This window comes from Oncorhynchus mykiss, chromosome 2 (genome assembly GCF_057628025.1).
Source record: "Oncorhynchus mykiss isolate SJ-2025 chromosome 2, ASM5762802v1, whole genome shotgun sequence".
NCBI classification, from domain to species: Eukaryota; Metazoa; Chordata; class Actinopteri; order Salmoniformes; family Salmonidae; genus Oncorhynchus; species Oncorhynchus mykiss.
The window spans coordinates 55,032,011-55,059,681 of record NC_143023.1 but is presented as its reverse complement, the minus strand read 5'-3'; the positions used below and the strand labels follow the sequence as shown (position 1 = coordinate 55,059,681).

At 42.2% G+C, this 27,671-nt stretch overlaps 1 protein-coding gene across 1 annotated transcript; it reads right to left on the bottom strand.

Annotated features, from left to right (window-relative positions):
• Positions 1-2,221: 2,221 nt before the first annotated feature.
• LOC110491832 (neuronal acetylcholine receptor subunit alpha-7) lies at positions 2,222-26,696 on the bottom strand. Its single transcript, XM_021565626.3, has 10 exons — positions 26,326-26,696; positions 22,023-22,162; positions 19,917-19,961; positions 16,926-17,035; positions 15,322-15,401; positions 13,764-13,931; positions 11,857-12,051; positions 7,506-7,592; positions 6,098-6,207; positions 2,222-4,347 (listed from the first exon to the last, which is right to left on the bottom strand). The coding sequence occupies exons 1-10, from the start codon at positions 26,378-26,380 to the stop codon at positions 3,781-3,783; spliced, it is 1,557 nt and encodes a 518-aa protein (XP_021421301.1). The 5' UTR covers positions 26,381-26,696; the 3' UTR covers positions 2,222-3,780.
• Between the last annotated feature and the right edge of the window lie 975 nt (positions 26,697-27,671).

Here is a 27,671-nt window from a genome sequence, read left to right as displayed (position 1 = left end):
TCAATGTTTTCCTTTTTAAGAGCTTTCTCAAGTCTAGGTCCAAGATTTAAATCAAGTGTTATTTGGAAGATAACATTTTTGGACATCTGCCTTTTTTTGTTCCTTGTTCAATTTTTTGTTGTTAAAAATAAGTATTTTTGGAACAGTAACATTCTCATACTAAATATAAAAGTATTTGTTTGTGAGGGAAGCATTGGCATATGCCTTGACCGTAAATGTTTTAGGGCCAATGGGTTTCCTCTAGTTGTTTAATACTTTTTTCCACAGTGAGTTCAATTCAGTCAAAGTGCGCCTTGCTCACAAGGGCAAGTGCTGCGTTCCTCATCTGGGCGAATGGCCAATGTTTGAGCCAGCTTCTCCAGTCTGTGACCCCGGGATGACACGATTACCTCGCCCAGCAGCTGCCAGGGCTTCACCGCTCTCCTGTCCAACACACCGGGCGGACCAGTCTCCCGGTTTGTGGATTCTTATATTTCTCTATACACACACAGGGCTGGCTGCACGCGGACGGACGGACGGACGGACAGACTGCATCATCTTCACAACAATAATAATGGGCTTCATAAAGAGGCCAGTGCGCCGACAATACTTCTTGGGCCAAAATGTCCGCTTCCGTTCTCGTATTGTTTAGTGTGCTTCCCCTTTCTACTCTTAAGGGTTCCTCCCAGGGCTCTGCCATCTGGCCCATTCATGCTCCCTTTCACTAACAATAAGATATTAATAACCAACACATCTGTGTGATGTCAGCCTCCGAGAGGAGATGGGTCCGACGGCCAAGACTTATCACTTTCGCTTTCCTTTCTAAATTTACAGTCACTCCTCAGGGGGCCTCGTATAGTGTGTGTTTGTGTGCTCCCTATGTTCACAAGTGATAAGCCACTGCGTTGAATAATTCCTATGATGCCTCTATTCAAAAGAACAGTTTCAATTGGAATTTGTCAAGTTCAAGGGACTGTTATTTTTACTTTACAAACCAAAGGATAGAATTACAGGGGATATTTCTTCTTGTTTTTAGGGCTGATTCTGTACACTAGGGAGCCCAACTAACCTGTACTGGGCTGAGTCGGTTACACATCCACCATAGTTGCAGGAACTCTAAAGGACAATGTGGAAAGAAAAGTTCAGAGCCAGTAGTTTGGTTTGGTTTATAGTGTGAAAAGGGAAGGCTACAACTGCAACCCATTCTGTGAGTTGGCTGGTGGGGCTAAAACCAATGTTTCCTGTTCGCCTGTCTGTGTACTGTGCTTGACTGAGTTATTCTCTCAGTCCACGGTTGTCTCTTTTTTTTTGTTGGTCATGTTAGTTTCCAGTTCCCTGCTCTCCTGGTTCACACCAGTTTGCTTAATGATAATTCTTGCTTCCAGATGCACATGAACATCATGACAGTAACGCTAATGCTTTAGTAACAAGCACGGCGAATTAACGTGTACATCCCAAATGCCACCACATTCCCTACATAGTGCACTACTTTTGACCAGGACCCATAGGGTAGTGCATTATATAGTGTGCCATTTGGCCCACAAACTTGTACTTCACTGTACCTGGCTGTCGAAGCAGCAGAGAACCGCTCTCTGTAAGAATGTGTGCTACACAGGAAAGTGTCTCTTCCAACAAGTCATTAGTGTGGCTTTGTGGCTGTAATAATAAAAAAAGGAAGAGGTTTACCAGAGCGGATTAGGAGAGCGCAGTGATTCGCAGTGACCCTGTTTCAAGAGGTGACATTACAGAAGACTGTAGTACCCCTCACTGTCGGATACACGCACGCACGCACGCACGCACGCACACGCACACGCACACACACAGAGATAGATCTAAATTGCATTCTGTAGAATTAGAAAGGTATACTGTGGACTAGCGGTTAATGCAGGGTTTTTCTAACTAGGTCCTCGGGACCCCAAGGGTTTTTTGCCCTAGCACTACACAGCTGATTCAAATAATCAAATATAGTGTAGTGTTAGGGCAAAAAACAAAACGTGCACCTCTTGGGGTCCCGAGGACAGAGTTTGGAAAACGGTGGGTTCGTGCCACCACCTACAGCCACTATCGTCGTGGTTTAGAATCCGGCCCGCTGCCTTCGTGACACACTCTCTGTCTATTTATCCTCTGTCCAATACAAAAATAAATCCTAAAAATTCTATGTAAAAAATTCAATCTTCCATCCTGTGACACTTCATCCATAGAAACATTAATAATTGAACACAGGCTTCATACACATCACGTGACATCTAGAAAAATACATTTATTTTTGTGCATGGATCAAAATGTATTCTGGGCATGGATGCAAGTTCACATAAATGACAAACGTTTAAGGGTTAAAGGTTAATTGATAAAGGTGGACGGGAAGAGCGGTAGGCTCCCATACAGCTTTTACAGTACAGAGGAACAGTTGAGGAGAACCGAGGGCGATGGAAAACCCAAGCCAAGGTCATATTCAGAAGGTATGAAACCATTTTCAAACAGATTGAGCTATCACCTGGGGGTGTATTCATTACTGCACAACGTAGCAAACTGCTGCAAAACGTTTGGAAATGGAAAAACGTTTACCAAAAAAAAAAAGAGTTTCTATTGGACACATTTAGTTAGATCCTTCCCGTTTGGATCCTGGTGAATACACACCTGAAGTATTCGAGCAGAACTTGTCCTTCATTCCAGGGTGACACTAGGGATCACTGCACTCCACTGCACCTGAACTCCCTCATTGTACGCTTTTCGTCCAAACACTTATGTCAAATGTCATAGGTTCCATGCATGTCAAATGGGTCAGTGGCACAAAGCAGTGAAACAAAGAATAAATAGCACAAAAACCACAAGTCCAAAAACACTGTTACAATTATTATTGGCATGGCTGTTCTCTTGGGAATTGAACTTCTAATGCAGAAGGAAAGAAAACAGAAATGATCTACATTTTGCAATTGGGGCAGTCTCTTCAATTCACTCGAGCAAATCTATGAAACGAGCTTTAGATTGAGAGAAACTCAGCATGAAACTTTACAGAGACTTCCTTTGAAAGGCATAAACAAGGGAAACTACTTTTTCCATTTTTACATGTACTGTACACGAATGAACATTACAAAACACCAATCTTTTTTGGAACAAACATTTTCACCCATGTATACTTCCAATAGCCTGTGATAAAATCAAATAAATCCTTAAGTTATCTAGCTAACATATTAACAATCATATATATCTCTTGAATTTTTTTGGTTAATTTAGCTCAGCTTGAATATGCGTTTCTGATTGTTGATTAATATATACTATGCCAATGTCAAGTGTATATTTCTCAAAAATATGGATTTCAGTAAGCTAGCTGGTTAACTCAATGATCCTGCTTTCTGGAACATCCCCAAAGTGCTACTTAATATACACAGTCATTGTTGATGAAGACCTCAATTGATCACAGATTCACACCACATATGATGAACACATTTGTATTGCTATAAGTTGTGCCATTATAACAGCCACTCTAAATACAGTAACGTATGTGAAAATACTGAAGAGTGGGGTAGTCAGCTGATATAAGTCATAGGTAAAGATGTGTTTGGGATATAAACAGTATACATTAAATGCATGTGAGTGCAAGTGGGAATGTGTGTGTGTATATGTGAGATTGTGTGTGAGACTGTACGTGTGTGTGCTTTTGTGAGTGTATATATGTACACCCCCCCCCCACACAAACAAACAAACAAACAAACAAACAAACAAACACACACACACACACACACACACACACACACACACACACGACCCCATCCCTCTCATCCTCCAACACAAACAGCCCGCTCAGGTGAAGAAGTCTTTGGAGATGGCCTCCACGAAGTTTGGCGCTGACATGAGGATGCCGATGGTGCAGAGGATGGTGAACACAGAGAACGCCATCAGGCACAGCCGGTCAATCACAGACGCCGCAAACTTCCACTCATTGCACAGCGACTCGTCCTCGTCCTGGCCCCGGAAGCGCTTGGCGATGTAGCGCACCTCTTCCAGGATCTTGGACATGTCGGAGTCCACGGGGCTCGCCACCCCCACCCCGGTGCCGCCTGCCATGCTGCCCAAGTTGGGCAGCCCGGCCCCGGGTAGCAGCACCTCCTCATCCCCTGCCCCCACCAGCCTGGAGCAGATGACGCCAGAGTCGGGGGTGGTGGTGTAGTGCATGCCCTCCATGCCCCGGAAGCCAATGTAGAGCATGTTGCCATTGGTGGGCTGGAGGGTCCCCTGGCTCATACTGAGCTCCACACTGGAGAGGCTATTGCGCGGATGCTTGTTGTGGCAGGCCAGACGCACACGCTCCTCGCCGGGCCGCTTCATACGCAGGAACCAGGCGCACCAGTTCAGGAGCACCACGCGTGTCTTTGTGGGGAAGAGAGAGAGAGAGTGAGAGAAAGTGTGTGTGTGTGTATGCGTGTCAGTGTCCGTGTTTGTGTGTTTATGTACACCAGGGGGAGGAGAGACAAGAATAGAATATCAACACCAGAGGAGAGAAACATGCACAGGAGATAATCACTATGCAAGCATTGTGCATTCGCTCCCAATTCTAACATGGACGTGGACAATTTTAACACGGCTTTTCAGTCCGATTATGTTCTCTTGGTATACTGCAGCTATACATGTTTTCGAGAAAAAAATATCACTTTACAATATTTTTCATATTCTATAGATTTAATTTCCTATCTGCTCCATAAAATACAGATGAAGTCAGAAGTTTACATACATCTTAGCCAAATACATTTAAACTCAGTTTTTCACAATTCCTGACATTTAATCCAAGTAGAATTTCCCTGTCTTAGGTCAGTTAGGATCACCACATTATTTTAAGAACGTGAAATGTCAGAATTATTTATTTCAGCTTTTATTTATTTCATAACATTCCCAGTGGGTCAGAAGCCCACAAATATTCTATAGGTTTGAGGTCAAGGCTTTGTGATGGCCACTCCAATACCTTGACTTTGTTGTCCTTAAGCCATTTTGCCACAACTTTGGAAGTATGCTTGGGGTCATTATCCATTTCGAAGACACATTTGCGACCAAGCTTTAACTTCCTGACTGATGTCTTGAGATGTTGCTTCAATATATCCACAATATATCCACATTTCCGTCCTCATGAAGCCATCTATTTTGTGAAGTGCCCCAGATCCTCCTGCAGCAAAGCACCCCCACAACATGATGCTACCACCCCCGTGCTTCACGGTTTGGATGGTGTTCTTCAGCTTGCAAGCCTCCCCCTTTTTCCTCCAAACATAACGATGGTCATTATGGCCAAACAGTTCTAATTTCTTTTCATCAGACCAGAGGACATTTCTCCAAAAAGTACGATATTTGTCCCCATGTGCAGTTGCAAACCGTAGTCTGGCTTTTTATGGCAGTTTTGGAGCAGTGGCTTCTTCCTTGCTGAGCGGCCTTTCAGGTTGTTTCGATATACGACTCGTTTTACTGTGAATATAGATACTTTTGTACAAGTTTACTCCAGCATCTTCACAAGGTCCTTTGCTGTTGTTCTGGGATTGATTTGCACATCTCGCACCAAAGTATGTTCATCTCTAGGCGACAGAACGAGTCTCCTTCCTGAGCGGTATGACGGCTGCGTGGTCCCATGGTGTTTATAGTTCAGATCACAGAAAACATATGACAACACACTCGGTACATAATAAATTAGTATTCCTGCTCTAGAAAAAGTGTTGGATTAACCTCTGGTAACCTGCCGATATAATGGCTTACATCTTGTTATTAGCATGCATGGACCTTTATCATGTCTAATAAGGCTTATAATTGCATCATCCAAATTTTCCAAAGTTCTGTGCTCTCTCCACTCCCTTCCATCTGCCCTTCAAGCCTGGCCAGCAGTCTCTCCTCCCCTCCCCTCTTTTTCAAATCACATTGGCATTCCTCTCACGCCAATACTAAAACTGCCCACTAACCCTGACTAACACACACACACACACACACACACCTCAGAGCAAGGAGCAGCCGCTGATCCGCTGATGTAGAACCCTTAACCTTCAGGTCCAATTCTACCTTAATGGAATGTCAGCATTTGGAATTCCGAGTGTATCTGGCGTTCCGAGTGAATGCAGATTGCGCGAATGGGCGGACATGGACTCACCCACTTTGGCATTTTGGCTCCATCCGGGTCATGATGGTGGTACTGGAGGACCAGGACGGTGGCGATGACGGACAGGCCCACGATGACCATGGTGGTGGCAAAGTACTGGGCTGGAATACAAATAAATAAATAAATAAATAAATAGAGAGAGAGAGAGCGAAAGAGCGAGAGAGAATAACTCGGAGGAATCATAGGGGATTATATACTATGGCAGGAGACCATGGGCACATTCAGTTAATATATGCCACAGATCACATGCTTTTATCCAAAGCGACTTCCAGTACAGTGAATGCATACATAGTATGTGTATGTGATCCCTTTGGGAATTGGACCCGCAACCCTGGCATTACTTGTGCCATGCTGTTACCAACTGAGCCACACAGCAGGAGGTTTACTGTCTTGCATACTGATGTATGCCCTGAAAAAGAGCCTCTCAGAAATGAGCATCTGAACCGTGCCTGGTGTTCAGTCAGTCGCAATGTTCAGAATGTTGAAGATGGTAATGTAGCTAATAAAGGATGTCTGCAGAAAATACAACATTTCTATCTCTAATCTCTCTGAACGCTACGGCAAGCTGCAGGGCCGACCTGCCCTACACGCAGACTATGCAACACGGGGTGCAATTTCGAAATTTGGTAGTGCAAATGTTCCTCAAATATGTCAGTCAATGACAGACATAGTATGATAAGGTTAGAGCCAGAGCCAGCCAGGCACATCCATTGCTTTGAGCATTGCTCAATATCAATACATTAATCAAATTATAAAAATAGACAGCAATCTATGCTAACTGCAAACTATACTCCCATGCGGCACTGCAATCAACGCCAAGTCTCTATTCTTTCATTTGCTTGTCAAATGAATCCATTGACCCATTTGCTTGCCAGACTGACTGCCTGCCACTTGAGCACGGAGGTCTCAGATACTAAGTAGTCAGGGTTGGTCTATTCATTAGGGCCCAGCGTAGTAAAATGTTTTGCAACGGATAACAAAAACTATCATTTATTCATGACCAAGTTCAGGTAGTCCCTCGCTGTCTCAGTATGTTTCCCCTCCATTTGGTGCTTGTAAATACACCCCAGGTTTCATGGGTGAGTGATCGCACTTATATCTCGTCAGTCCAACCGATTAATGACCTAGTGTATTCTGTAGCGTCACTGTCTGTGACAAATGAGGTGCCACCGAGTTTTGCTTTAAAGGAGCGTGTGTCACTTGTTCTGTTTCATCAGCTCTTTCTACCTCAGTCATTGAGGGCCGGTTCATCTTACCAATGTGGTGACACAGAGGGGACAGATGGATAGACGAAAGGAATGAATGGATGACTGGGATGAACAGATGGCTGGAGAAACGGACAGACGAGAAAATGGATAGATGGAGTAGGGTGAGGATGAAGGTCTCCCTGAGCACTTACCTATGAGAGGAACAGAGTCGGAGGTGGCCGGCATGATCTCGGCTACCAAGAGCATGAAGACAGTTAGAGAGAGCAGCACAGTGATACCTGGAGAAAGGAAGAAAAAGAGGGAGAGACAGACAGACAGACCATTAGAAGACAGAACCTACTGTACATCACAAGGCATGCTGTTATCATGTTAAGGTATCCTAGTGATTAGCATGTTATCATAGTGATTATCACATTATCACAGTGGTTATTGTGTTATCAAAGTGATTATCGTGCTATCACAGTGATTATCATGGTATCATAGTGATTATCATGGTATCACCATGCTTATCTGTATTATAGTTATTATCATGTTATATTTTAGAACAATTGATGTTATTTATATTTCAATAGCCTAAAATGAATGAATCAATCAATGCACATGCAAAAACATAGATATTGAAACAAACAATTCAAAAAATCTGCAAAAGAACATGCTGGGAAATAAGATAATGAAGGGCATGGTTTTGGTTCAACTCTGGTTATTAACACCAACACTGGGGTTCTTTTACATCACTGAGAGTTCATTTAACTCCTGAATCAACACTAGAAATGTTACACTGAAATTCAACACCAGTTAACACTGGCCAATTTGCTGTGTTCTATGAAAGGGACACATCTGCAGGCCTCCATACATTTCAATAACCTTTTTGAATTCTTTAGACTGTAGATGCACCATTAACAACCCCCCCCCCCCCCCCCCCCACACACACACACACTTAGCTCAAAGGTTCTTTATTGGAATAGAGATCTCCAAGGAACCTTAAGAAGAAGAACCATTTAAAACCCTTTTTTTTTTCAGTGTACAGTGGGCTAGGACTCACCAGCAGCACACTTCCCAAAGTTTTCTAATGAACTCTGAGGATCAATAAAGCCAGGCGATCGAAGGATCAAGATGGATAGAGCGCTTTCCTCTCATTAACCACTACTGTATTCTTCGATGCATCCAGTCGATACAATTTTATACAGACACAAATGGAAACACACATGCATGCAGACACACAGGAACACACACACAGCACGCACACACACACTATCTTGTGGAATCACTTGGGAAAATGTTACTTGCAGTTTGACTCCGAGTTTCAAGTCAGTTCAGTGCCAGCAGATATTGATTTCAGACCATAAGTCATCCAGTGAATCAGGAGGTGGGAGGGGGAGACGTGGCTCAAGTAGTTAATTGAAGCATCTTGAAAATGTAGTTTTCTATAATACTGTCTCAATATGCTCAACATTAACTATGAGCATAATAAATTGTTTAGGGATGAGCCATGTGCCAGATCCTATCAAACCATAAGCAATTTTTATGCCACATCTTAGTTTTACATACAGAAAGTATTCACACCCCTCAATTATTTTTTTACAGCCTGAATTTAAAATGGATTAAATTGAGATGTGTTTGTGACCAGCCTACACACCATACCACATTATGTCAAAGTAGAATTAGGTTTGTGTAATTTCTTTCAAATAATTACAAATGAAAAGTTGAAATGTCTCGAGTCAATAAGTATTATTTGTATCTATTTTGTTTAACTAGGCAAGTAAGTTAAGAACAAGTTCTTATTGACAATGACGGCCTACCCCAGCCAAACCCGGGCGATGCTGGGCCAATTGTACGCCGCCCGATGGGACTCCCAATCACGGCCAGATGTGATACAGCCTGGATCCGAACCAGGGACTGTAATGGCGGCTCTTGCACTGAGGTGCAGTGCCTTAGACCCCTACGCCACTTGGGAGCCTAAGGTAAGTTCAGGAGTAAAAATGTGCCTAACAAGTCACGTAATAACTTGCATGCACTCACTGTGTGCAATAATAGTGTTTAACATGATTTTGGAATTACTACCTTATCTCTGTACCCCACACATACAATTATCTGTAAGGTCCCTCAGTCGAGCAGTGAATTTCACACACAGATTCAACCACAAAGACCAGGGAGATTTTCCAATGCCTCGCAAAGAAAGGAACCTACTAGTAGATGGGTAAAAAAAAGCAGACATTGAATATCACTTTGAGCATGGTGAAGATATTAAATACACTTTGGATGGTGTATCAATACACCCAGTCACTACAAAGATCCAGGTGTCTTTCCTAACTCAGTTGCCGGAGAGGAAAGAAACCGCTCAGGGATTTCACCATGCGTCCAATGATGACTTTAAAGTTACATCATTGAATGGCTGTGATAGGAGAAAACTGAGGATGGATCAACATTGTACTTACTCCACAATAATTGACAGAGCGAAAAGAAGGAAGCCTGTTAATAATAAAACAATTTCTCCAAAACATGCATCCTGTTTTCAACAAGGCACTAAAGTAATACTGCAAAACACTTTTTTGTCCTGAATACAAAGTGTTATGTTTGGGGAAAATCCAATTCAACACATTACGGAGTACCACTCTCCATATTTTCAAGCATAGTGGTGGCTGTATCATGTTATGGGTATGGTTGTAAAATCGTTAATGACTGGGGTGTTTTCAGGATAAAAAAAAAATAGAATAGAGCCAAGTAGAGGCAAAATCCTAGAGGAAAACCTGTTTCAGTATGATTTCCTAGTTACAGTTTTGACTTAAATCTTCTTAAAAATGTATGAAAATGATTGTCTAACGATGATCAACAACCAATTTGACAGAGCTTGAAGAATTGTGAAAAGAATAAATGGGCAAATGTTGCGCAATCCAGGTGTGGAAAGCTCTTAGAGACTTACCTCAGAAAGTCTCACAAATGTAATCGCTGCCAAAGGTGCTTCTACAATGTATCGATTCAGGGGTGTGAATACTTTAAGTAAATTAGATTTCATTTTCAAAAATTAGCAAACATTTCTAATTTCTAACATTTCTATTGTTTGCTCAGCCACGTTTCTTACTCTGAAAACTAGAAGCATCTAAAAGTACCTGTAAATAGAATTTGTCATAAATTGTACAATAACATACTGTAGATGTGGTTTGTTGCATACAACAAGAAAAAAACACACCCAAGTTAAACACCTATATCCTATGCATAGAATTGGAATATTAATCATATTATTATGGTCCTACGTAGTTGAACTCATTCTGGCAGTAGCTGCTTCACACACACACACACACACACACACACACACACACACACGCGGACTCACAAAAACACACAATCATCTCCAGGTCTCTCTGGGCAGGCAAGAGAGGGCATTTCCAGTTCACCTGGTCTGAGGATCCAGCCAAAGCTTAAGCCCAGTCATGCACGCAGACAGGCAGACAGGCAGCCCACAGCCACAGCCCAGCTACAGCCAGAAGCATAGAGGTCTTGGGGGACTGGCCCTTGCAGTGCTGCTCTAACAGATATCACAAATATCTGTCCCCCCTCTGCCATCACTGGGAAGACTGGGCGCTAGTCTGGGCAGTGCCCATAGGCAGTGGCTAAATGTGTTGTGTCTTATGCACTGTAGTTTTTTGGGGGGGTTACAGGCTAGGTACTGTACTGTAACTACCTATAGCATATAGATGAAGCTTAAGCATGTCACAAGCTATCTGTGTGAGGATAACATATGCTCTTTTAACTCAGTTTGGCAGTGTGTGTATGCCTGTGTGTGTGTATTACTGTAGGTAGGGATCTGTGTACTGCCAGTCCACCTAAATTAATCAAAGTGGATGAATGAATTCAGATGCAGCCAAGTCAACTGGCATGAATAATGTATTTAGGCCTACCTTTTCAAAATTGCTTTTTGCTTTTGTTTTGGGTAAACTGCAGACATGCCCATCAGTCAAAATGGCATAGGATGAATTATACAGAGACATCTATATGTAAAAACCTTCACATACATAAACATCTCTACTGTATATAAAGTTTGGTTCTGTAATAAACAGTATATTCATGCAGAGTGAAATCAAATAAATTATGGGTGAAATAAATATTTTTCTTCCGACATGTAGACAGAGTGGGTTGTCCGGTCAGTGAAGGGACGCCGTTTAGTTGCCCTAAAATTCAACAGACGGCCTTTGGGCTGAGTTTCGGTCCTGCTAGCATAGATTGAACGCCAGTCAAGAGTGTGCACTTTACAAACCTACTTCCCTCATACGCACGGACACAAACACACAACGAATATTCAGCGACACCACACATTGGGCACACAAACATTCCGTATGTTACTCACGCATTTGTGATAGAAAGCAACAGAGCAGACCATAACAGTAGGGTACAACTGCTGTCTAAAAACGCCTGTTTCATCACAAGAAGAAAAGCATACCCTTGTGCTCTGCCTCATGGTATTTAGTCATGTACCTTACCAACACCGCTCACACACACACAACCCTTTCACGCACACGCACCCACCCGTACCCTCCCCAGTCTCACCCAGTGAGATCTTCTCTCCAGAGTCCGCGGGCAGCAGGAAAACGAGCAGGGCCAGGGTGGAGATGAGGACACAGGGGATGAGCAGGTTGAGGCCGTAGTAGAGGGTGCGTCTACGCATCACCACCGTGAAGGTCACGTCAGGGTAAGGCTCTTTACAGCAGTCATAGAAACGCTCGTTCCGCCGTCCGGGGACCTCTGCATCACACACACGGACAGAGAATTACAGTATAGGCACACATATGCATCCTTATTGTATACACAGATGTTTACTGTTATACTATCTTATACCATGGCATTGTTGAATACTTGTTTCTGATTGGCTGGAAGGGCATTCTAGAGTGCGCATTATGTCCCTATTACCCACGGTACAATTGAACGGTATAATTTAATAGCTATGAAGTTCATTCTTACATGTTCTATGTTTGAGCTGCTTTGAAAGCAAAAGTCGAGCTGAAAACATTACTGGCTTTGTTGAATTAGATTTTTATAATAGCAAGCTAGGATGAAGGTTTGGTTAGCTAAGGTAGCAAGTCTGTTTGGTTCCCCAAAGGAACTACGTTAGCTGTCTAGCTAGCTAGTAAACTTGCTAGCTACTTCAGTGGATGTTGTCACATTTCTACTGGCAATATATTTATAGCGGCAAATATGTTAAATTATAGCCATGGTATGAACGGTTATAATCAACTCAGGGCTCTATGCTTTCTCTGGAAAATAATGCAACTCCGTGGAAGGTTTATTCCACTCCGCTAGCACATCGTGGAACACACCTTCCACCTCATGCATTATTTTCCAGAGAACGAATAGCCAGCCCCTCGTTGATTATTTCTTACAAATTCACTGCCAGAACACACCAATAACAGGCTTCAACGACTAGCCTCTTGTTATCAAGAAAGTACATCAGGGAGTGAATATTGTGAACAGTCCTCTTACATGCTTCACTACTCTTAGGATATGTAGAACACTGGTTTTGATTGTGTATATGCCCATATAGGAGGGAATCATAGAGCATGTTGATGGTGAAATGGCCAGATTACTTCCTGCGATTTCTATTACGCGGGGCCTCAATGCTCCATTGGTTGTTCTCCTAAGGACACATTCCTCACTCTCTTGCTCCATCATCTTGTTGTTTCTCCATCTCTCCGCTCCATTTCTTCAGGGAGCAATGAACAGGCCTTTGTTAATCATTAGCTCCCAACACGACTCCTCCGTCTATGTAAAATAGAGACAGCCAAGGTCTCCATTTATGGAGGGTGAGGGCGGGCGCAAACATCACCTAATAGAACCATTCCATCAGGGGTGGTAAAGCCTCATGTGTTTTTTGTGTCATTCCGATTCTGAATAGAGCTCTGCATGCGAAAGAAACATCAGGGTAAGGCAGCAGTCAGGGAAACCGAAATGCCAATTGCCCGTCACACTTTGTTGCGCTTGATTTGGCAAATAGTGCCTAGATTCGAAGAGACCCCCCCCCCTCAGGTGCAAGGAGCTCCATGGAAGCGTCTGCCAACCCACCCCTGCAGGGGGTTCACTAAATAACAGCAGGACAGTTTTAATTGCTGTTGAATAAATGTAGGAACATAATAATTGTTATGTAAATCCAGTTCCATTCCTCAACAACCAGATGTCTTTAGAGGCATCTAAGCCATTGGTCTTTTGAATATTAGTTCAGAAGTGGCTGCTAGCTGCTTTCTAGTTTTTATTACAATGAATGTGGATCCTCAGAGCTGCCCCAGTTCGCACACTACGTCCAGCATAGATCTTACATACAGGGAACTATGTGATATTTTAAATAGTAATCATAGAACTAAACCTCATACTTCTTCAAGCATAATCCACACTTACAGTCATTTCTTTATCATCTCTTGACTCTGTGCTTTCTATGGCTCTCTGCCATTCGGGACTGAACTTACCCACAAGGTCCCACTCTCCATTAGCAATGTATCCAGTCACATCCGCCTCTATCATCTGCAGGTCTAAAGACCAGCCCCCGTATGTCCACGAGCCAAACTTGAGGTCACAGCGCTGGACATCGAAGGGAAACCAGCGCACGTCGATGTAGCATGTGCTCTTGAAGATTCCTAAGCAGCAAATTTGCTTAATGGCATAAACTGTTCCCGAAGCAATACATCAATAAATGGTAAACAGAATGGAAGGATGGGATGAAAGAGGGATATTAATAATAATTCCCCCTCATTATAAGGGGGCCAACAACAGAGCCCTGGGGAACTCCAAAACTGTTGATATGAGAGGGGGAGAAGAAGCAAGAGTCAAACCAGCCTGAGCATGATGGATTGGGACAGGGCTCTTTGATTTACATGCCCTGGATCCCCCACAAAACAAAATGGCAGAAAATTGGAATTTGTTCCCAATCTCTAAGCGTCTGCACAGCGTTTCCGCAGCAGCCATTCTGCCTTTGTTGGATTAGTTTTCCCTGCAATAAGGGTCTCTCTGGACATTTGTGAATGGCCTATTTGACTGAATTAGTTAGTCGTTGATAGCAGGTCGGCTGTCATGTTTTGCATAGCCCCCTCTTTCCGTCCATCCAGACCCCAAAGTAATTCATGTCCGCTGTCTATCGTGATGCAGCTGTTTGTGGCTCTATTGATTTCTGTCAGTTACAACTCTGTTTTTTTTTTTTTTTTTTACAACTGTGTTTTTCTCTAATTCCTGCAGTCAGCTGGAGGGAGATACTCAGACAGGGTGCCATTTGCGATCACCTTCCTTACACGTAGGTCCTGCTGGTCCCCTGTTGGTGACATACTGTCGAGGACTTGTATGTCTACATCCCGGAGGTTACATTACTGGGTCAGAGAAGATGGGGTCAAACTAGGTGGTAGGGTAGACATGGGAGACATTGTGACAGCTTATAGACATTACCCCCTGCATCCAATTTCCACATCTCAGTCACTGCCTCGTTCATAACTCTGAGATGAATCAATGCCTGTCGTAATGACATTCATAAAGGTCATAAAGCTGATTTACAGACTGATTTGCAGATAGGGAGCTATTTGACTACACTGCACTCCATATCCCGACGGAGACCATGTGTCAGCCAGCCCCACTCGACACACACCCACAGTGGTTCACATGTCTTCTAATTCGGCATGGCGTTGTGTAGAATCTAGTTAATCAGCTCTGCATGACTTAATCCATTAGGTTTGGGAGGTTCATCATCACAGGCACCACTACCTTTGTTTGTGGGAGCAGAAAAAAACTAAATGAATAGCGGAAGCTTGGAACGAACACAGAGTGATTGCATCATCATTCAGATCCATAACTTTTCATGGCTTCTTTTTATTGGCCCAGAGGGACCTCTCTGACCAAATTGACCTGGCTTATTTCCTGACCTCAATACCATTTTGACACAATTTCCAGGCCCACTGATATACACCAGTGGAGGCTTTTGCAGGGAGAATAAGGAGAATGGACCTCTCCCTGTGATCTACGATAAGTGTTAAGGAGGCTTACCTGGGGGGAGATACTGGCAGTAGCCAGTGGAGTTGACTAGGACGTTGGTGTGGAAGGTGGCGTCAAACCTCTCGTCAGCGCTGAGCATTTGGACACAGATTAGCAGTTAGCGTCCATCAGCGCTTTATTTGCACATAAAATCTAACCTTGTAGCTTTAGTGGGAAAACAAGACCGTAAAGAGCTCAGCAGAGCTGGGGTGTCACTGCCGGCGCAAGGGCTGTGTAAATCATAGTTACTCAGCATAGCGCAAAACAAATAGTATAGACCAGGGATCATCAACTAGACTCAGCCGCGGGCCAATTTTTTCTTGAGAGGATGGTCAGGGGTCCGAAACATAAATACAAATAATTTGTAGACGGCAAATTTGCCGCAAGAAGCCCAAACAGATATAAAATTTGACTAAAACATAATAATTTCAAACCTTGCTTACATGTGTATACGATCCCATACATCTAGAGAGCTATTATGTGTGAGAATACATGGAGCTGATTTGCTGGTGTTTTTTACAGTCTTTTATGTCCAACAATAGAAAACATTGGGGGACAAATAAAATCCCGCCAGTTCTGGAACCCTGGCATAGACTAACACACTGTACACACACACACTGTACACACACACACTAGTGAAGAAGTTGCATTAGAATGTGAATGAGCAGAGTCGAGCATGTGCAGATTAAGCAGGCTCAGCTGCTTCACAGACAAAGAAATGACAACGACAGACACAAACACACACACACACAAACAAATCAAGAGCTGCACAGTGCCCCCCCCACTTTGATAATGTATCAGTCTGTGCTTCTCTCCAACATAAATCCATGTTACTCCAGCTAGCTGTAGCACTGCAAGATACAGTCACAGCAGTGCAGATGAAAGTATCTCTTCATAAAAAAGATAAGCATCTGACTCAGACAGCAACCATTCATCTTTCCTATTTACTTATACGTTTCTCTCAAATAAACGTGTCACCTGTATCTGATCAGCAAAATATACGTTTGATGGTCTACGCAGGAAAAACAATTCAGTAGAACACTGTGTGCTAATTAAAAAGTTCCTCTACAACGTCTCCACATTCTTCAGGGCCTCAATGTTCTCTGCCTCTGATATCGCCCCCGCTCGTTACACTACTGACATCAACACATTGGACAAGTTATTGGAGCTTATCTTTGATCGGGCCTCCTCTAAATGCAAATGGAGCTCTGTTCCGTTCCTGATGCTCTTCATAACAATTGCTCAGTATAAGGAAGCATATCCAGACTAGCCTCGGCTGCTAGCGTAGGCACTCTCGTCACATTGATGTTTTTAACAAAGAAATATAAATCATGACAGGCAAATAAGCAAGTTGTACTCTTTTTTTGATGTACTTAACATATTATGGCTCTGATATAAGATGCAACACATTCAGTTCGCTGAATAGCAATTGTGTTGAATGAATGGCATTGAATGAAGACAAACAACACCACACACACACACAAGTGCATCAAATGGACGATGGTTCACCTTCTCTTAAATCCAAATTCTAACAGTAAATGTTACTGGCTAGCTAGCCGACACACTGAATTAATCCCACAATACAGGACCATGATGTATGAGTAGTGTTTACGTACCTGTTGTAGAGGAGAATGTCAGGCCTCCATATCTGGGTGTCAGGGAACCTGACATTGGTAACTCCAGGGTAGTCTGTGGTGTTCCACTGCAGGTAGTAGTCAGTCCAGTACTAGGAGACCACACAGATACAGACTAATGTGTTATAATCAAGTGTGTTATTTACCCATTGTAGAGATTAGACACTTACAAGTGTTGTGAGACATGGTTCAGGTTAACTACATAATAATTTGCACCAGGTGCAATAGGGTTCAATTAAACAATAAGGCCAGAAGCGGAGTGCCTGGATACAGCCCTTAGCCGTGGTATATTGGCCATTTCCCCCCAAAAAACAATGTGCCTTATTATTATTATTATTATTATTATTAACTGGTTACCAACATAAATAGAACAATAAACAAGTATTTTTGCATCATACCCGTGGTTGTCTGATATACACACGGATGAAATGATGTCTTCACCCTGTGTTATTCCTTCTTATGACTTTAATTTGGCATTTTTGTTTTACATTCTTTGGTCAATTTCTTCTGGGAAAAAAACTGTTTAACTGTGAACTTGGTACAAATGCTCAGTATATCTGGACCTAATTATCTGCCCACGGGGTAACTGTATAAGGTTACCTAGCTAATGAACAGAGAGAGGCATACAGAAAAGTACAAATTCCCAATGACTGTGAAACATCCGTGTTAAATATCTATGCACTCTGAACGGCTGGTCAGGCACGGAGAGGTATATTATTAGAATTGAGCGGTCTGCCCAGACCTCGTATTTCTACCGAATGACCTCACACAGAAGACGAGCCTATAACTCTGGCCTCTTCCTCCCCAAATGGAGTACATTTTTTGAGCAGCACACCACAACCCCACTCTGGCGAGCCTCTCTCAGTTTCGTTGGAGGCTCACTGACTCGCTCTCCCTTTCTCTAGTCATTATCTCTAATTAAATAATTACCTTCTGACAATGGACTCATCCTCATAAATATTCCCTGGCAAAGGACAGGTACGCTTAAATTTACTTTCGATGAGAGGAGTCCAAATTGGACGACATAAGTGGATCATTTAAATGGACTTATCTTGTGGCAGAAGGTATTGTTTCATCACAGTGGCTAACCAGCTTTAGGAGAGTTATGTATGGGGAGAGGAATCCCCAAAAAATCAAAGTGAATACCTCTGAGTAATCTCTGTTCACTGCTGGGGATGGGAATTCACGCTGTAGATCATATTTTTCTCTTGTGGGCTATTTATGCAAGTTCAATCATTCCCTCTGCCGGCATGAAACCTTTAAAGAGCCGCGGGTAACGGATGTTGACATTTGAAAAATACCCACAGCTCGGGGCATAGAGACATCTCTCCCCTCAAAATACAGACTTCCAGCACCAGAGCCTGGGCGGGATCGCTTTCCAAAACATTGAGAGAGGGAGCAAGGAAATTCATTGAGCCCTTAAAATCAAATTAAGCTAAAAGACTACTTTGCACTGGAGGCAATTTAACAAACAAAATGTGCTGGAGAAAAGGTATGGCTGAGCCTGAGGGGATGAAACAACCTTTCTCACTGGATGAAGAGTGTGAGACGTTAGGAAGGGATTAGTTGCTTCTCTAAATTTTAAACACAACTTTCGTTAAGAGACCGTGAGAATTCTGGGAATTCACAATACTGATAAGAAAGCTCATTAAATTTGAGCAGCTGTATGAAATGGGTTTAAGAAAATAAAACTTGTTTACATACAGTATTTGTATTCATGTCTGTTTTGTCATTATGCATATACTTAAAAACCAATACTATTATTATAAAAGTAGCTTCTAACTGATAATAATCTGCTACAATGTCCTTTATGTGAACTGGAAAAAGCACAAGTCTTCCACCCCATCACTGCCAAAGGTGCAAAAGGAACCAGGCTTTTGAGAGTGTTCTGCCATGTCAATGCCTGTCTGTTAACAACATACAATTGTATTGTTATTCTTTGTTTAGAATGAAAAGCGCACGTTAGTATAAAAAAAGAAGCACCCATCATTCGGTCTGAGCTTTAGCAATGACACAGGCTTTTTCCAAAGGGGACTTGAGTTCACAAAATGGCCGAGTGGAGTAGTGTACCACATAATAATGTGTGCGTGACACCATTCAGTAAAAAAAAAAAAAACTCAAGGAAGGTTATAGATGACTTCCTTCAAAAAAGTATTCAAACTGGCACCATATTGACAAGACAAGCCTGACAGAGCCTTTCAACTCCACATGGAGTGCCTAAAAGGGAAATGCAGTATTAGTAGAAGCAGAGCGAGCATCGCGCGTCCTTTTTCGCTGTTGAGGGAGTTAAAAAAATATATATTTTTTGTTCTACAGCTATTTATCTAGGTCAAATACTAGGGTTTGGAAGAAGCCAATTCATTTATATACTTTGGGAGCCAAGTTGAAAAAAAAACCAGACTAAATAATTTGGCTAAAGGCTTACACTTATCATGAACATTTGATTCACGATTTTCTTCTGAGTCCATCTAGGCACTGTCCCTTTGGCACTCGCCAGCCCATCTGCAATGGTCTGTGAGAGCACGGTTTAATTTTCTTAATGTAGTGGCACTCCCCAGTGAGGGTTGGAAATGGAGCTGAGGGCCAGTTTGTCACGGGTGAGGGGGATAGGATGGGGAGGGGTGTCGGGGGAAGTTTTTGGGATAAAGGGCAGAGCTGACAGACACATCCATCAAGCTTGTTAGGTGTAGTAGATCCTCAAAGGACGTTCTTGAGCATGACCCTTAAAATTCTGCACATTTACTGTTGCTTGGTAATTGAGGAGCATTAGTAGAGTTCATTGATATACAGGGGGGCCTAACTGTCAAGACTCGATAAAGGAGGACTGATGATCACAAAAGACACTCTGCCCGGGAGAAAGAAAGGGGGTGATGGGAGGACAAGTGTCTTGATATGAACCTCTGTCTGTTTTGACGCATATCTTCACATGCCACATACTCTTAGACTCGAGGTTCGAATGATGAAAGAACTCACCAGCTGTAACCAGATGTTGGTCGTCAGGACCTGGTTCTTCTCATCCTGTAAACATGCAAACACAATCAACGTCTGTCACCAACCAATGCTAGAAAATATTCTAATTTGTCGCTCCACCTGCCACACTTAATAAAAGTCTTGCTGGAACAGGACTTTTCGCTAGCTTGTAATTCGTCTTAGATATGGCCACTTGCCGATAAAGGGCAAATGACTATGAATAACGTCACTTTGATAAATGCCCTGCATTTTAAATCCTCTCACCAGCAGGTAGCAAAACATGGAGTTATCGCATCTGCGTAACAACACCACCAAGCGTTTCTATTAAAAGACACACGCTGCTCCAAAGCAATGGTTGAGGTGAAAAGACCTGAGGTAAATGTTGTTTAAAAGTGGGAAGGTTATTGGTCTGTGGGTGCTGGGCGATGGGTAATGTGGCATACTTAAACGTTTACCAGTGGATGCATATCATTTTTTCCCCCTGTTTATGGGCAAACGCTGCAGCCGCCGCAGACCCCAGCTGTTGGCATTGGAGTTCCAGGAAGGCTCAACTGTGTGGCTCCATAAATGGTCACTGGCCAATTACAGTAGCTGCAAACGTGAACCTCATGCTCACGGACTCACAGACTAATTTGATGACTTGTTTTTTTTGAACTTTTTCAAAGTATAGTTGTTTTTTACTTACGTTTTTTTTTCTCCCCCTCACAATATATTATATGTAATGATCTTAAATCATCCTTGTAATATTGTATAATCATGGACGCAATGTGCTCTGTACCCTAAAATGTGATTAGCTAGCAGTAGAATGGGAGCAGGCACGTGTAGTGAATTGTGACTAATGTTTCCCAATCCAGCAGGGCTCCCACTGCACGAAATAGGGTCTCATTTAATCCCAATGCAGCACACAGCTGGGGTCCCCCCCAAAAAACACAATCTCCACCAACAACAGAGTAGAAATGGTGAAACAAAGAATGAAACAAAGAATGACAATGAAATATTCAGTGTAGCTATTTACTAGGGATAGGCAACTATTCTCGAGGGCCCCTGTTACAAAGATTAATGTAATAGCCGGTGTTAATAAATTAACCGTTGTTACAGCCCCTGTGTGCAGACTTTTGTTCCAGCCCAGCACAAACACACCTTTCAACTAATTGTGGTATTTGAAGAAGTTTATCATTTAAAACTGTGTATTAGAGATGGGTGGGAACAAAAGCCTGCACACACTGTGGCCTTTACAAGACTTACAGTGCTATTAGGAAAGAAGCAGCAAGAGTAGTATCGTAGAGAACAGTACGCATGAAAAGTTGAAATAAGATTGTTAAAAATCACTCACTAATGTCACATTTGTCAAAATGCTCTGCCTGGGAAACACGCTCCCTTCCAATTCCGTCTCTGATATTATGGTAAGTGATAATTTCAGCACATTCACCATTCTCTGCCTGTGCTTTCCTCCCATCTCGATTATAGATCTACAGTACGCACAGACAGTTCCATAGAACCAGTATGATATACACTCCACCCAGGGAGGCTGTTTCTGACACAACAGTAGGATTTTGGCCAAAACAGTATGCTCATGATCGGGTGGATTCAAATCCCTCAACTACTGCTACTTTGCCACAAATCCTCACTTTCCTCTTTTTAAAAAAAAAATCTCCTCAATAACAAATACGTATATACTTTGAAAAACAGTGGTATTCTGTGGAGCCAGGGAACGTCGGGGTTGTCAGATGCTGGGTGTAATGGTGGAGAGATGAGGGCCACCGTATGTTGTTTCAGCTCCCCTGCTGGCAGTGCCCTGGCAGGGGGCAGTGCATCAGACACACAGGGGGGAAAAAGGTCTGCTGCCTCTCTCAGCAGCACTGTGGGTGAGCTGAGCACCGACCGGGAAACACAGCCGCACAGGGAGCCTTGTTAATGTGGCTCACACATCCTATCACAGGGAGAGTGTGTATGTGTGTGTGTGTGTGTGTTTGATATCATCTCTAGTCCTTCAGAGGGGAGATCTGATATATCCATCACTATGTGTTACGGTGATGCTGTCAGTGTTTCTTTCATTGCGTGCTTACAGCGTGTGTGTGTGTGGGTTGATAGATGGCTCATCAGACTCACCACATCCATGATCTGCATGAGGCTGAAGCTGAAGTGTACGGTGAGCGAGTGGGAGTCATTGAACACGGGACGCTCCAGAGGGTTGTAGTTTCGCATCAGGTCCTTGTACAGTCTGCGCTGGTGCTCTCCCTGTAGAGACACTAGGGGCCATTCATGCCCGCACACACACACACGTCAAAGACACTGACATCCCACATCACCCACAGGTTGCAACCCTTACATTTTTTTGCGTTTTGTATGTTACGGTCTGGAAAAATAAATGAAAGCTCAACCAAATGTAAATCAAAACTAGACATTGAACTGTATGTAGTCTGTGCCCAGTGGGACAGAGATCTGATACATTTCCAACTCCGAAGAACTTTAATAAACAGTATAACAGAAAGCATTTATTTTTGTAGTGCCAATTTTTGACACATTCAGTAAAGTCAAGGCTTTAAGATACAGCATACATTTTTGAATTTGATACTGGTGTGCAATTTCATACAAAGTTATACAACTATAAAAAAGGCAAACAAAATAATCTCTATTGTCTGTTTTTGAACCCCATCCGGTCTCATCTGCTTCACGTATCTGGAGACACATCAGTCTGTCTCTATCAGCTCAAACGGCAACTATCACCTCAAACGGCAAGGTAGGGCAGTCCGGAAAAACAACCTGGTGTCAGAGCACTTCGTATTATTCTGTACGTAAATTTTGACATTCCATTTAGTATGATATGTTATGGTTCGTATGGTATGTAATCATTTGTGGATGTCCATCGTACATTGTGTATATGTTTCGAATTTGCAAAATGTACAATGTGTTAGGAATTTGCAAAACTTACAATATGTTATGAATTTATAAAACATATGATATGTTAAAAATTCCAATTTGTTGTGGCTAACATTAGCTAGGTGGCTAACGTTGATGTTAGCTAGGCTAAGGTGAGGAATTAGGTTAAAGGGTTAAGGTTAGGGGAAGGGTTATCTAAAAGGGTTTGGGGAAGGGTTAGCTAACATGCTAAGTAGTTGCAAAGTAGCACGTTATGAAAAGCAGCTAATTATCTAAAGTTGTCTGTGATGAGATTCCAACACACGTTATACGCCCACCTATCCACCACTCCTTGCCTTAAGTAAAATTCTGTCTTGTGTAACCATATCAAATATAACATATCACAAATCTTGGCTTTACTGTACTGTTACATCTAGTCTATGAGATCAGGTTGGGGAAAAAAATACCAAAATAGTCAGAATACATCCTCATCATTTACCTTTGAAACTGTGTTTTCCACTTCATTGCTGATCAGAAGATCTGCACCCTTCAGTTTCCACTTGTTTGCTCTAAGAGGCGTAAATTGTACCTGCTGATGCACTACATTACCAAAAGTATGTGGACACCTGCTCGTCAAACATCTCTTTCCAAAATCATGGGCATGAATATGGAATTGGTCCCCCCTTTGCTGCCATAACAGACTCCACTCTTCTGGGAATGCTTTACACTAGATGTTGGAACATTGTTGCGGGGAGTTGCTTCCATTCAGCCACAAGAACATTAGTGAGGTCAGGCACTGATTTTGCGTGATTAGGCCTGGCTCGCAGTTGGCGTTCCAATTCATCCCAAAGGTGTTCAATGGGGTTGAGGACAGGGCTCTTTGCAGACCAGTCAAATTCTTCCACACCGATCTCAACAAACCATTTCTATATGGGATCTTACTTTGTGCACAGGGGCATTGTCATGCTGAAACAGGATAGGGCCTTTCCCAAACTGTTGCCACAAAGTTGGAAGCACAGAATAGTCTAGAATGTCATTGTATGCTGTAGTGTTAAGATTCGGGCTAGATCCAGATTTCCCTGGATCTAGCCCGAACCATTAAAAATACCAGACCATTATTCTTCATGGTGATCTAAGGTTTGTGTGCGGCTGCTCGACCATAGAAATCCATTTCATGAAGCTCTCTGTTCTGTGAGCTTGTGTGGCCTACCACTTTGCGGCAGAGCCGCTGTTGCTCGTAGACGTTTGCACCTCACAATAACAGCGCTTACAGTTACGCAGGGCAGCTCTAGCAGGGCAGAAATTAGAAAAAATTACTTGTTGGAAAGCTGGCATCCTATGACCACGCCACATTGAAAGTCACTGAGCTCTTCAGTAAGGCCATTCTACTGCCAATGTTTGTCTATAGAGATTGCATGACTGTATGCTCGATTGTATACACCTGTCAACAACAGATGTGGCTGAAATAGAAGAATTTTAAGAGTTGTCCACGTACTTTTGTGTATATAGTGTATAGTATGAAGTTGGAATAATACTGTGACTTTGTGAAAATTATGTCAATGCCGTGTTAGTGTAAGAGCTGTTTGAAAATACTGTTTTGGTAGGATGGAGTCTTGGCTTGCCTAGTGACATCATCAGGCGGTAAATTGGTTAACAGACCAATAAGAAAGAGAGTTCCAAACCTTCTCTGCCAATAATGGATAGTTTTCAGTTTTCCCCCTCCCCACTCAGACCACCCCCAGACTCCAGTCCTAGCCCAATTCTTGCTTAGAAGCAATTTTTTACCATTTTGATTGAAAACAATCATAGAACGGTACTTCTTTGTTACGTAGAAATGGGATCAAAACAGCTACATTGGACCTTTAAAAGCATTTTTGTGGTAGAAGTTTACATTTAATTAAAAAAAAAAAACTTTTTTACTCAAGTGTCATTTTCCCTGTTTACAAATACATTAATTCATTCAAGCTTTCCTAAGATCCTGTTTCTGGTTGTTGTGGTCCTTCAAAAACTGCAGTCCGTGTTGAAACAAGAAAAAAAAAATGGTTCTGCAATAATTTTTTTTTGCTTTCTGAATTGGAAGACTTGCTGTTGTGGTGAAAGGGAGGAACTCATAAGGAATTAGAACATTTTAGGGTATTATGTGGGGAGAGAAATATGATGGTGCACCGAGTGATGACAGCTCTTTAAAATATGATTTTGTGGTAGTTGAAGAACTATGTAGAACAATAGGTTTGTATGTAAACCTACTTAGTAGTTCTATCCAAGAAATAAAATATTTAGGCTAACCGTGATCACCATTTCAGCTTGAATAGAGGTGAAGTAGAGGAAGAAGTCATACCCTCTAAGTTTCTGTCTAACCTGTTGGGAAACTGGTCAGAAGTTTGAAAGAAAAGAAAAGTAGAAAGGCATAATACTTTAGCGCAAGCCCTACCCATGTCAGCATCATTCAGGCCCTACTCTACCCGGGCCGGATTGCTCAACATGAAATTTTAAATACAGCAATACAGCAACTTTCTCCATTAGTAGCGGATTCTCTCTCGTCTGTCCGTCTCTCCCTACACTGCCCCATGCACTCCTCTGCGTGTGTGAGTATCCTTGGCAACATTCCGTTTGGGCTGTTCAATGAAGAGACATGACAGAGCGGTTAGCTGACGCTAGCTAGCTACTTTTTCGGCACTCTGAGAAACAGCTGTAACTTTTGATTGGTAGAAGATTATTCTATTCTGATTCCAAATGTATAAAGCTGAGAAGTAGACGAAGGTGTCTAAAACGACGTTTGTGTCTAAAGTGATGGGAAAGTGGTCGAAATGTCAGTTATTTGTAAAAAAAAAAAAAAAATGAAAATAATTTGTTAATGCGGTTACTAATATTGTTAAGATTGGTAGAATATATTTTAATATCGATTTCAGATCGATAGTAAACTTTTTGTGTAAATTGTTGGAAAAGTGGCCAAAGTAGATGATTTGTGTCAAAGGTTACATTGTTTACAGTGAATAGAACAGAATGTTGGGAATCATGACGTCACAGTGGACCCTTAAGAATGTTGCTGGAAATCCCATGAAAGTCGTAGGACAAAAAAGCTTAATAAAAAAAGAGATCCAAAAAAGTTGTATGCAAGCAACTCAAATCAGACCAGTTTGCACTTTTTAAAGTTTGAACGGAGTTTTTAGCTTAAACAGTATAAGAGGAGTAGTGTGTTAAATAATAATAGTAGTAATAATAAGTATGTAACTTATGTCTAAGATTTAAGTGGGGACTCTTGCTACAAGGCGCACTGTTTCATGTACAACGTGTACACAGGTGAGGGACCGTGTCCTTGATGCTGTTAATGGCCGAATTATGGCTGGCCCGCCACGAAGATAAATCTATGTCGATGTAGGCTAAAACAATGTCAGAAGAAGCTACACTTCTAAGTTTCTCATATAACCGAATCAAGGCTAGCCCTCTCTGTAATTGACAAAGCCCTCTCTGTAATTGACAATGAACATCTAACCCACGGTTTCAAAATCTCACTATAATAACATTATGATGACACATGCACAACGTTACCTACCGTGAAACAAGCAGACGATGGTAAGTAAATAAAGGGTAAAAATCCGAGCCTCCATTGCATGACAGACCAAATGTGCGTCCTATGATAGCCTAGACTATGTGACAGTTCCGAGATCACTGTTATACAGTCACCGGTAATTAAAAAACGCCAAAAAGTCACCGGGCATCCCAGACAACGCCTGTCAAACGGTTGAAAATAGTTGATAACGAGGCTTCACATGCGAAGATACGGATTTGTACTTGTGCTCCGGGGGGGTTGGTCGGGTGCTCTTCCTTGAAGCCCTCCAAAATGAAAATGCGAATCGCGACACTAAACTCACATGGCTGTGACAGAACTAGTCATGCTGTCCTTGCAGAGGCAAATCATCGAATAACCGCACTGGCAGCTAATATTTCGAGGAGGCATACAGTAGGAGAGTGTGACAATCATTCACTGGGAATTATTAACATAATGTCTATTGAATATGATTATGACTAGATTACATATGTTTATGCAAAAACGCACAAACACTGCATCACCTGTAGATTTAGCTAATAATATGGCAAAAAATTATGGCGAGAGAAAAATAAATATTAGGACGGATGAATTAACCCACAAGCCTCAAATGTATCCTTTATGAAGTGAAAGAAGCCACTGTACTGGGCTGTTAATTAAAATGACTACCTGTAAAAAGACGATGCGTTTCCATAAAGGAAACAATTACATTTAAAGTGTGAGGCACCATCTGACTAATAATACTTTATTATCTCTATTCCATACTTTAAAACTGAGGTAGAAGTACAGAATGCTCATTTTGTATCTAATCAGAACCATGGACAGCTCTTAAAGTCTCCCCCAGAGATCAGCTTGTAGAACCTTTCTCTCACAGAGAAGATTCTAGAACCTTTGAAGATAGGCCTGGTTCAATCTTCTCTGTACCAGAGGGACCATTTTCCAGATAATCAAACCAAGTGTGTTTGATAATTGGAAGTAGGGGGTATCCAGTTTGTTAGTCTACCCAGCAGCCTCCCGCTGGTTGCAAACACAGTTTCATCCTAAAAACTGAAAATTAAAACATGCTTTGAAACACTAGATCACTCTAAACTATAATACATTGTTTGCATTACTTTACATCTATTAACTGTGTTACAGCAGCATTATGAAAGTATGTTTTCATACAGGTACATGTCTCAAATGATCTTATGACTGTGGTAGCTACTCTAAAATCAAACAATTAGATGGGGAACAGGTGAAATACTCTCTATTTCTGAGATAGTGGTAGCTCCAGAAGTGTTATACACTAATCCAGTATCCAGTAACAAAAAAAAAACATCTGGATAGTTACAATCCAAATATAAATACCTTAT